This window comes from Trichomycterus rosablanca, chromosome 3 (genome assembly GCF_030014385.1).
Source record: "Trichomycterus rosablanca isolate fTriRos1 chromosome 3, fTriRos1.hap1, whole genome shotgun sequence".
NCBI classification, from domain to species: Eukaryota; Metazoa; Chordata; class Actinopteri; order Siluriformes; family Trichomycteridae; genus Trichomycterus; species Trichomycterus rosablanca.
Window position 1 is genome coordinate 40,533,825 of NC_085990.1, and position 12,247 is coordinate 40,546,071.

Below are 12,247 nucleotides of genomic sequence, written 5' to 3' on the forward strand. Positions count from 1 at the left end.
TAAATTCCTCTTTATGGTTGAAGAACACATTATCCTTAGCAAAATTAATAGTTTTGAGGATATGTGCTAAATACCTCTCAGCCAATATCATCACCCCACCAGCAATTACAGAGAAAATGGCTTTCTTTACTCTGAGCCTTCCAATGTTTTCTTTGAAGCTAGCTTTAAAAAAAGCTTTAAAAAAAAAACGGGGAAGCTGGCTGAAGCCGTTGTGTTCCTGTAATGCTGCCATTCCCTACATATGGCGTATTCTGGCAGCAGCCCAGGTTCATAAAAAAGCTCGAATATCGGCTGTTATTGGTGTTGATGAGTATTTTGAGGCGAGGCATAGAAGGTCTCTGCTGCACACACATGTGATTTAGTAAGTGGTGAATCATTTACATTGTAATTTAACAGACTTTTGAATGAGTCAGTAATTTGTTATGGGGCAGCCAAACATACGGCAGCTGCATTGTCATTACAGTGTTGATTAAAATGAATTAACTTTGCCTAAATGACTGGTTGCCATTGACAACTGCTGATGTCAGAGACACAACACTTTATAGGTCTTTATAGAAATTTGACGTCACAAAAGAGTGCATTTGTTGCTTATTGAGTGTTTTGGTGGACAATGGTTTAAAGGGGCTGTTGCAATCAAAACAGCCTAGAATTGTGTTAAATTTGCAGTCTCATCTCAAGCAACAGGTGTAAACAAATTGTGGATTAGCTGTTTTTAGGATAAACAGCCCATTTATTTGTTAGGTTTATTGTAGTGATTAAGGTGTCTACAGACACACTGCCAAGGCTGCTCATTTAATCTTTAAGTCAACAAATTTAAACAATGGCTACTGTAAGATCAACTGAGTTTGTGACTTTGACTGAAGATGTCCATACATCAACCATTTTCACAGTGTTATCCCAAAATGACCTTTATAAAAAGTCATGATTACTAAGAATAAAAACAAAACATCACTTGTAAAACTCCCCACGCAAAGAGTAGAAATTCTTGGGCTAGCAATCTGCTCAGGACTGATGGGAAAATGAAGGATACACTGTACAGAGGGATCATCAAGACTGAAAAAACTTGTTCCCCTTTGCCAGAAAGCTCTAACTAGAAAGAAATAGTGTCTTTCATCAAAACAATGACCCGGAGCACACTGCAAAAGAAATGCGGTAATGATTTAAGAAGAAAATGAAAATTGATGTTGTTCAGTGGACCAAGAATGATTTTAACCTCATTTTAATGCTGAACACTACTGCTCCCAGCTTACCTGGCAGAACTTAAGAAATCAAGAGAGAGATAAGTGGAGACAAAATCTCTATGGAGAAATTAAAATGAGACACATACAGAAAAAAAACTATTAGCTCTAACTGCTGCCAAATGTTGTTTAAAATACTAAATTAACATAAAATTAACATTTACATTAAGGCAAATCCTAAGTTGTTTGAGTGAAAATGTTGGAGGATGAATATTTTTCCAAGACACTGTATGTCTAAGATTGTTTTTACTCATATTTTGTCTAACAGTTGTAGATACATTAATGCAACACCTTAAAACATGATAATTCCACATGTCACTTCAGTCTAGAAGTGCAAATTTGTGTAGGATCAGTGAGGTAGAGATGTTCTGAATATGTCCTGAATATGTCAATTATGTCAAGCTGATCATACAGTTAGCCTGATTCCTGACTTTGCAATACAGATTATTAGTCTTTTACTGTCAGTTTACTGCAGGTTTCACCATCCCTGTGCATATGCTGAATCCCTGCCAATGTGCAGAGCATTTCAAGAAGAGATGCTTCAGCAGTAATGTCAGCCAGCACCCGTTTCCTATCCTGTCTTATCAGACCACCACTGCACAATACAAACAAGCTTTCATTTGCTGTACCTTGAACAAATAGTGGTTTGAGAGGTCTTTTGTAAGGGTGTTTATATGTGTGCAGTGTAAATTAAAGGGTTCTTATACCTGTCACTCATCATCTCACTACACAGAATTTTAATGTGTACATGAACTTCACCTACGGTTAAAGAGTCCAAACCCACATAAATGAAACCCTATAAATGAAACATCTCACATCTTTATTTTGAATATGCCATTTTATGGCCTGTAACTGTAAGCATTATTTGGCTAGTCACCAAGTAAAGGGTTTAAAAATTTTCCTTATACACTATAATTATTATAAAATGTTGTACTTTTAGTATTTTACATAATATAATACTGTAATATATAAATAGCAATAAAACAATAATAAAACAGTACATATTAAATATATTTATGTTGAACTATGTGAGCACTGATCTTTCAATGACTGTAAAACCAAACTGTAACACTAAAATTTTAGAACCTTTGCTTACTGCCAAATGTATGTAAACAAAATAAGTATGTTTATATTTTATTCTTGTTATCTGTCTGGATCTTAGGGCGTGGGTAGTACCGCTGTAAAATATGTCAGCCCATTACCACTGAGATCCAGGGTTCAAATCTTACCGGTGCTATTAGGCAGTTGGGAGTCTACACAGCCATGATTGTGAGAAATGGCCAAACAGCATAGCTATTAGGAGGTGCACTTGTCAGTGTGCTCTCAGTGTGGGTCCCAAGCCCAGACAAAGAATAAGAAGGAATGTGTGAGGAAGTGTGAAAATCAAGTACGCAGACCAGATTGTTGCTCTGTGGTAAGCTCTAAATATGGGAGCATTGGAAAGATGTGGAAAATCTATCTGTATCTTAGTTTTCCTGTTGCTTTATTCAGTAACTTTTCTGCACTTTGTCTACAGTATCAGACTGTCTCTGCTAACCCAATGACTGTGGCTCTTATTAGGTACACAGTACAGAGTGAAAGTGGCCATGGTTTGAGCCCTGGCTAGGAAAATTTGATGAGTAGGCAGAGATATTCACAGCTCAAAAACTATGGAGGCAAATCCCTCCCATTCACCCAGTGGTTATTTCTGGCAGGAGTAATAACATGCTAATTTCTCTTTTTTTTTTAGCTTGCTCTTTCTCTGGTTTGTTCTTTGCTTTTGCAGTCCCAGACCAGGATTTTCCTTTTGTCTGCAGAGAGTAAGGTCAAAACAGAAAAGTATGCTTTATATAATATTTAAAACCTGAATCAGACAGAGAATAATCTTCATATAAAATTATGGTATTAAAAGATGACATTTTAAAAAGCATGATACATGTATTTATATATATATATTGTTCGGCCGGTACACGTCTGACATAGTATTTGAACCGAAACACAAATAAAGTGGCAAGCTGTAGCCTAGTGGTTAAGGTACTGGACTAGTAATCAGAAGGTTGTCGGTTCAAGCCTCACCTCTGCCAGGTTGCAACTGTTGGGCCCTTGAGCAAGGTCCTTAACCCTCAATTGCTTAGACTGTGTACTGTCACAACTGTAAGTCGCTTTAGATAAAAGCGTCTGCTAAATGCTGAAAATGTAAAGTATAAAAAGGTTGTTTATGGGTATATGTGATACTTAAATGTGGTGCAGCTTTTTGTGGCAATAAATGTAATAATTTTACTTTAGCAAGCATATTTACTAAGAAAAAGGTTTCCTGGGGAAACATCCACCACAAATATTCCACTATTTTGTTTATTTCTTTAAAGATAGAGTATGTGTATAATGCTATGGTATTATATACAAGGTATATAAATATATGGTAAATTTGGTTATTTAAATTTGTGCAATTAAGGATTTGGAGACCTCTGGAACAGAAATACATTGTTGCAAGCAAAGCACATAAGAAAAATGTTAAATATCTGTTGTGCAATAAGGGATAATCTGATGTTTCTAAGCTAGTCAGTACAAGAGTATCTAATCATTTTGTTAAGATTTGGCTGTAATGTCATTTAACAACAATTATTAAGTTGTTAATTATTATTAAATAACATTTTTATTTAATTTTTCTTAAACTAAAAACTCTATAATAATAGAATAAAATATAATAATAATAATGGCCCTTTCGGACCAAAACTATTGATTTATTATTATTATTAAATTTTTAGACATATATCAGATACACCGATCAGCCATAACATAAAAACTACCTCCTTGTTTTTACACTCACTGTCCATTTTATCAGCTCCACTTACCATATAGAAGCACTTTGTAGTTCTACAGTACAATAAGTGACTGTAATCCATCTGTTTCTTTGCATGCTTTTTTAGCCTGCTTTCATCCTGTTCTTCAATGGTCAGAACTCCAAGGACCACTACAGAGTAGGTATTATTTAGGTGGTGGATCATTTTCAGCCCTGCAGTGACACTGACATGGTGGTGGTGTGTTAGTGTGTGTTGTGCTGGTATGAGTGGATCAGACACAGCAATGCTGATGGAGTTTTTAAACACCTCACTGTCACTGCTGGACTGAGAATAGTCCACCAACCAAAAATATCCAGCCAACAGCGCCACGTGGGCAGCGTCCTGTGACCACTGACGAAGGTCTAGAAGATGACCAACTCAAACAGCAGCAATAGATGAGCGATCATCTCTGACTTTACATCTACAAGGTGGACCAGCTAGGTAGGAGTGTCTAATAGAGTGGACAGTGAATGGACACAGTATTTAAAAAACTGCAGCAGCGCTGCTGTGTCTGATCCACTCATACCAGCACAACACACACTAACACACCACCACCATGTCATTGTCACTGCAGTGCTTAGAATGATCCACCACCTAAATAATACCTGCTCTGTGATGGTCCTGTGGGGGTCCTGACCATTGAAGAACAGAGTAAAAGGAGGTTAAAACAGTATGTAGAGAAACAGATGGACTACAGTCAGTAATTGTAGAACTACAAAGTGCTTCTATATGGTAAGTGGAGCTGATAAAATGGACAGTGAGTGTAGAAACAAGGAGGTGGTTTTAATGTTATGGCTGGTCAGTGTATATCAGAAGTAATTCCATGTGAAAAATGTCACTTCACATTTAACGTTTGTTTCTGCAAATACTGCAGAGGTATAATTTTTTTTTTTTAACAATAGAAATAGTCTTTATGCCTTTTATATAGTGTAATGCAACAAAATTTTATTTATCCAGTGGCATTCCTCTTTTGACAGTTACCTCGATAAATAAATTCAAGTACACTAAAATTGATCTACTTACAAAAGAAAAGAAGATGAATGACGTTTTTAATCTTTTTATTTAGGAAAAATCCTTTAAAATGTCGACTCATCGGACACATCAACAATATTTGCAAAAAAGCAGTTCATAAGTCAAACATATAGCAGCTTGATCACAGATTTTAAAGCGAATTGACATTAAGTATGTAATACATCATCTCAAAACAAGCATGAAAATAAAAACAGAAAACAAGATGCTTTATGCTTTTTAGCTTTTGCCCAGTTCAGTGACATTAAACATCCTTTATTGGGTGTCAGTAAATTCCCACTGTGAGAATCATTTTCAGCACACCAAAAACAAGAGTTATGAAAATGTTACCTTACCGAACAGCAAAGCTGCATGTCAATCACAATCTGATCTATTTGAATGGACACACAGGAATATAAAATGTGAAAATGATTGAAAGAACAGGACACACAAAGGTTCATCAGAGCATCACTGTGCCAGTATTTACACAGCTAACCAAAACTCAGCAGAATGAAAAACTTGACTTTGCTGACCCTGATATATTATTCTTTAGTGTATTAAATGCTGGTGATCATTTTTATTTTAAACCCTTGGCTCATAATATACAATTTCATTATTAATTAAATTTCTTTAAATCTTTGCATCATAGAGCTGGATCAGATGTGTGTTTAAATAAAAAAGCTATATGCAGAAGGAGATGAACCCCTTCACCAGCTGCACCCATCTCCCCAGTTTTTATCCCTATCCTGGGCCTCATTGGCTTTCCCATGCAGTCTTTCACACGTTCTCTCATTCCCTGCTTTCTCTATCTCAAGATCTCAAGTTTACCTATCCCAGGCATCCAGACATGCTTCCTCTTGCCACTATTAATCATGAGCAGGCTATCACTTTGCTAGCACAAGCTGAATGTTGCACTAGCACTAAGCACACAGAATGGTGAGCTCAAGTGAGGAACTATGAACACAGCCAGTTTTAGTCTTAGCGCTTCAGCGCTGGCTGAGGAATTCCCTGCTAGGGTGTTACATCAAATAGTGTCCCACCTTCAGAAGTGCCTCAACAAATATCGTCCCTCAGGGCAATGTGGAAACACACTCCCCGCTCTCTGTTAAATAAGACAGCTCTTTGTTTTCTATTACACCCTGACTTGTCTGTTCTAAGGCCAGAGCAACAGTCAATGAGAACTATAGCCAAAATGTAAAAGCTCAGGTCCTGCTGCAGGATTGCGTTTTTGCCTAACATACAAAGCGTAAGCGATGAAAATCCATCTTGTTAATTATACATACAGTAACAAGTCTGTAAAAGGAGTCGTTTCAGTTTGACTCGTAATTCCGCTCAATACAAGCAACAATAAATTAAAAGATAGATAATGTGGCTAACTAATTTTCTTGTTTGACGCAGTGTTTTAAAAATAGAGCACCACAAATTTTGAGAAGACCCGATTTAATCTCTCTCTACTAAATGGAATAAAATTCTGCAAACTGACACCACAATATCGACCACCTATCAGAATTACACATTGTTAATCGGTGTACATCCCATACATTCACAAGCTTTGAGTCACTTTGTTGTCTATAATGACCTTTTCAATTTATTCACAACAAAAAAAATGGTCTGTGAAGATTCCTTGTAGGTATTAGGCACTTAGAATGCATTTCACATATACAAACATCCACAACACTACCTTCAAATCTGGGCAATAAAAAAACAATCATAAAATCTTTGGTTTGTAAACACTTAGTAATTAACATAATCTTTTTCTATTTTTTGTCATTTACAAATAGGGTTTCCCCTTTACCTTTTGTTACAGGTAAAAAGTAAAAAAAAAAGACTTTTTTTTGTACTTTGTACCGTCGGATACAGAGCACCTGTAAGACGGTGGGATCTTTCCAAACACAGAACTAATACAGCTAGTATTTGGTCCATGTGAAAACTGTTTTAATGTTTATAACAGCATTGGACTTACCTGATGTCTATTTGCTGGCATTGTTTTAAGATGCTAATTTATTTTGCCCCAAATATATCCTTCTTGTACTGGGCATTACAGGGATTTCACAGAGGTAAAATCCTGCCAACTTATATTTATTAATTCACCTGTATATTATGTTTAAATATGCATTCTCTGGAGCATAGGGCTTTCAATTCAGAGTGTAAAATCACTCATTTACTCTGGTTTTTAAAATGCTCATGACAAATGATTACATTTGTTTCAAAATAGGTATGAAAATGCATTTTTTTCTTTCTCTATCTTCCATGTGCTCAGTTACAGGGTAACCAGGTGGAGTACGCGTGCTGCTGGCAAGCAAATACTGGTTGCACCTGAGCAATGTAGTAATTGCTGAAGTTGCCGTCTGCTACATAAGGTGCAGGCTGGTAGTAGCAGGTCACGTTAGCTACATTGGGTATCACGTTCTGCTCAGCCAGTACACGCACAGCCAGCATCGCAATAAGCCCTAATGTCTGTCTCCTCTCATGTCCCATCAGGCACACTGTGCTTTCATTTACTACCCCGTGCAGCGTCATCAGATAGTCATACTTGCGATCCTCCAAGCCCACAAAGTGGTTCTGGAGGTAGGACTCCAGTTTACGTTGCTGCTCGTTAATGTCAGGGAAGTCAATGAAGAAGCGAGAACACATGTAACGCTGAAGAGACTTCATCTCACTTTCAGAGGCAGCTCGGAACCCCCTTACCAGTAGATGGCAGTATTTGAGCAGGCCACCACCTCGGATCTCCTCCGGGTTTCTCGTGCAGATCAGCTTGTTGCGTAAGTGCTCTAATGCCACACCAAAGTCACCATACACGCTTTCTCCGATGATGCTCGGGTGGAAGGTTTTGGCCATTGGGTTCTCAGAACATTCATAAAACAGGAGCAGAGAGTCCAGCTTTATCTGAAATGAATCCACACTGAACTCAAACTGCCGTCGTAAAGAGTCAACAAACTTGAGCTCCACATTCTTGCCTCGGTTGTTGGATAGTGAGATGAGGCTCCAGCGGTCCGAGTCATTGCATACTTTCACCATCTTCTGAACATATGCTTCCTGTGTTGTGGAGGGAATTAGAAAAAACTTACTGATTCATTCTTTTACTAAACAAATTTACAAACATCATAAAGATAAAAGTATTTTTAGTTGAAACTGACCCACAAATTAAGTGGGTGCATTTTGCACTGGGTACTACACTTTTAAAAGTGCACAGAGAATTCATAGAACTCAATACTTGGAAGATCTAAGAAGTTTAGAATGCAGAATCGAGTTCAAATTGGTTTAGCTCAATCCTATTAGCAATAGAAAACCAAGCGCTAACCTAGCAGTATGTTTGTCATTTTAACCCTGTAATTGTTCAAACTAAATTAAACAGTTTGCTGAAACAGTTTTGTACAAAACATATTGACTTTAAAAATGTACTCCCTAAATTACTACCTAAAGGCAAGCAGGTTAGTCACCACTTTAGTGAGTAAACTTATGTTGCTGCTTCTTATTACTAAAAATAAAATGCAGGGAAAACAGATGCTTCTGTAAAAAAATGCCAGACTGTTTAATTTAGGGTGGAAATGTTTTGGCTTGGAAAACCACTCACAAAGGTACACTAGAACATGTTACCCTGAATATATTTCATTTAAATGTGTACAGTATTTCATCATAAGTATGATCCACAACTTTTAACTAAGAATAAAAAATGTATATCTTAATCCAATACCAAGTATTTGTATCAAGGGTAATACTAAATGTTAAACTGTATTGAGTTAGATTTGACATAATGTAATCCAGTGGCATATTTTATGCTGTGACATGTTATCCTGATTAATCACATATCATTGAAGTAAAATATGATTTATATGATCACCTTAAATCTCAAACCAGACAATTATTACATCTTTGGCGTTAGTATAGCTTGCAGAGTGTGGGCTTGGCTTTGGTGAGGACATTAATATCAGATTAGAGCCAGAATTAATCAATACTCAGAACTTTAATTAGAAGTAAATTGATTATGAAAATAATAATCTAATCAGCACATACATATTTACTGATTTTTTTTTTTTTTTAAGGTAAGGTGCCTGAAAAGCCTGCCATATAATAAGCATGTTTATTTCCCTAAACCCTAAAACCTAAAAGAAAGATTCTGGTTCATAGTCCATTTTTATTGGTGCAAACCAATAAACCAATTTACAGCGAGAAATGATTCATCAATTTTGAGGCACCATTAAGTCTATGGAAAATCATAGTCATTAAGGTCTAGATTTTCTTTTTAACAAGGGGTAAGCTGTGATGACAAAGTGCGAAACAGTTTGCCAGATATTGAAAAATCCAGGATTAGAATTGAATCCAAGGTGCTGATTTGCAGACCACACTTTTGCCATCACTGTAAAAAGAACTCTTTCTGGCACCTATTTAAGAGAGTGGGTAACCTCCTGTGTTTGATCCCTATTTTCAGACAGGGTAGGTGGAAACTATTAATCCACTGTGTCACATTTTTGTATGAGATGTAGATGTAGAAGTAGAAGTAGTAGTTATTTACCTTTAAGGTCAAGGGTGAGATTTTCTCCTTGTTTACTCCTTCGGGCAGAAAGTCCAGCAGACAATCCAGCACTATGTCCTTGACCGTTTGGAACTCGCTCTCCCCCCTGAGCTCGGCGCAGAAGATCAGGTCCAGGTCTTTGTAGCCCAGGCCGCTATCTTCATGCAGTACATGGCTGGCTGCGGAGCCGTTGAGGCGCACATCGCGCACTCGGATCTCACTCTGCTCCAGTCGACTCCTTACCGCCTTCACGATCTGGCGCGGCTGCATCTGCAGCGTGGGGAAGTTTCCTCGGCCGTGGATCGGAATAGTCTCTGTTAGTATGTTATCCAGCCGTTGCACCTGCTCCCAGCTGAGCACACTGAAATTGCTACTGCTGGTAGTGGCACTGCTGTTGCCCGCTTCGCCGCTCTCGGTCCACCCCGCCATGCCACCCTCCTCCTCAGCCATCGCGCTCAGCACTAAGCGCGCACAACTGAACCGATTCACCACCCACCACCAGTACTTCTCTCTCTTTCTCTCTCTCTCTCTCTCTTTTAATACAAGTTACTCTATCACAGCACCTGATTTCATCTGCATGCACACAAACCTAAATATCACTAACTCTTATATTCATCTAAACTTCTTAAGCTGCATTTTTTAATTCACTTCAGTTCGGTTCCTCACAGTTTCAGTGCGCCAGAGAAAGAACTTGTGTCGCTTCACTCGACTCTCCACTTTCTCTCTTTTCTTCCTCCCAAACTCTCCTGGTCTCCTGGTCTGTATCCCGGTGAAAACTGGAGCGTGTGCTGTCGATCCGCTGCTTTCTAGAGTGTGAGCGCAGTCTTACTGCTGCCAGTGCGCTGTGTGTTTGTATAGCGCAGCTCCCAGTCCAGTTCCGCCATGGCTGCAGGGAACGCCTCTCACCTTACATGAATATTCTAATAACACTCAGCACAGGCGCACAGTTATTCCACCGTCATTTGTGTGAAATTCCTTTTTTTATTTTACAATGTTCAGCATTTCAGTCCTCTAAAAACTACATACACAAGCACTTTTCTCTAGTGAATAGGCTAATTATAGTCTAAATACAATGAATATTCGAATCCTCTTGCTGCTTCAGCATCACGTCTGCCAAATGAACTCATTCTCCTTACTGACCTGGTGCTGAGGTTTCAGACTGACACATCTGTTCACCACTAGCATCCTAGTCTTAATGAGTACTGTCAATCACACCGGTGCATCATGGTTATTAGTAGGTAAAGGGGGTGTAAAATAATGCTACTGGCAAACCTAAGCCTATTTAATGTTACTGTTGTATTGTTTCTTCTTTATGTGAAATGACTAGTGCTCATCTAAAAGTTTCTCTGTTGTTCATTATTCTACAAAACCTTATTTGCACATAAAAATGAAATAGATTTTAGACTATTTTAGATGAATAGAGTTTTAGGTCTGATTTTAGATTTTAGAGACATATATGTAAATAAATGAATGAAATAAATAAATAATAAAGTAATTATAACAATAATAATACTACTACTAATACTAATATTATAATGACAACAGTAAAAAATTATAATAATAATCAAATAACTGGCAGCACAAACAGTTCTTAGAAAGTCTGTTTGTTCTGAAAGCTCTTAACTAAACATGTTACTAAATAGATCAGGTTTAATATAGTTTTGCCCTTAAATTCTGAATTCACCTAACTAGCAAAATTACTTTTATTTTGTTATTCTTTTCAGGAAAGTGTCGACTGAGTATTTTTATTATAAAGAACACATTTGTGATGCTGTGACAAGATCTGTAGTGTTTCCACACAAAAAAATTTGAGCGGTGAAATTGAATATTCTGTTTAAAAACGAATATATAATACAAATTTCAAACATGAAAATGCATTTTATATTATATTATGCCTATATGCATATTTTTCTATATTATATATATATATATATATATATATTATTATATTAACTTTTAATCCAAAATTCATATTTCTTATACTGTATGTTAGGTCTTATACAACAATTTGATGTTTGTATATTGCCCCCTTTAGGAGGACTGAGGTACTGGATTATTCAACATACAGCTGATGTTAAAAATATACACTTCAATGACTTCTACAACTTGTCATTTTAAAACGAATATATAATACAAATTTCAAACATGAAAATGCATTTTATATTATATTATGCCTATATGCATATTTTTCTATATTATATATATTTATATATATATACATCCAAAATTCATATTTCTTATACTGTATGTTAGGTCTTATACAACAATTTGATGTTTGTATATTGCCCCCTTTAGGAGGACTGAGGTACTGGATTATTCAACGTACAGCTGATGTTAAAAATATACAATTCAATGACTTCTACAACTTGTCATTTTTTTGTAACGAAAAGCATCACGTACTCACTGCAGCATCATCTACAGTCAAGCAAGCTTCCCACTGCCATGGGTTTAGAGGCTGCAGCATCTATGTGATAAGCAACAAACTTTAGGGTGCTGGTTTGGCAGCAAATGATATTTCCTTGCATAACAGACCCCAAACCCAATGTCATGTAAAGCTTGCTTGCTTGTCAACAGTGTGAACTATGTTTTTGCAGCTTCTAATTAATGCTTTTATACCGCAACTATCAGCAACCTGGGTTTTGGGTTGGATCCACTGGTCCATGCACACT

At 37.0% G+C, this 12,247-nt stretch overlaps 1 protein-coding gene across 1 annotated transcript; it reads right to left on the reverse strand.

Moving 5' to 3' along the window:
• Positions 1–7,035: 7,035 nt before the first annotated feature.
• tent5aa (terminal nucleotidyltransferase 5Aa) lies at positions 7,036–10,008 on the reverse strand. The gene is made up of 2 exons (XM_062992112.1): positions 9,579–10,008; positions 7,036–8,101 (listed from the first exon to the last, which is right to left on the reverse strand). The coding sequence occupies exons 1-2, from the start codon at positions 10,005–10,007 to the stop codon at positions 7,322–7,324; spliced, it is 1,209 nt and encodes a 402-aa protein (XP_062848182.1). The 5' UTR covers position 10,008; the 3' UTR covers positions 7,036–7,321.
• Between the last annotated feature and the right edge of the window lie 2,239 nt (positions 10,009–12,247).

Bases quoted from the DNA above. Each gene is read 5' to 3' on its own strand.
- tent5aa (XM_062992112.1), bottom strand. From the start codon at position 10,007: ATGGCGGGGTGGACCGAGAGCGGCGAAGCGGGCAACAGCAGTGCCACT. The intron at 8,102-9,578 runs GTAAATAACTAC...TCCACAACACAG, and splicing joins TCTCACCCTTGACCTTAAAG to GAAGCATATGTTCAGAAGAT.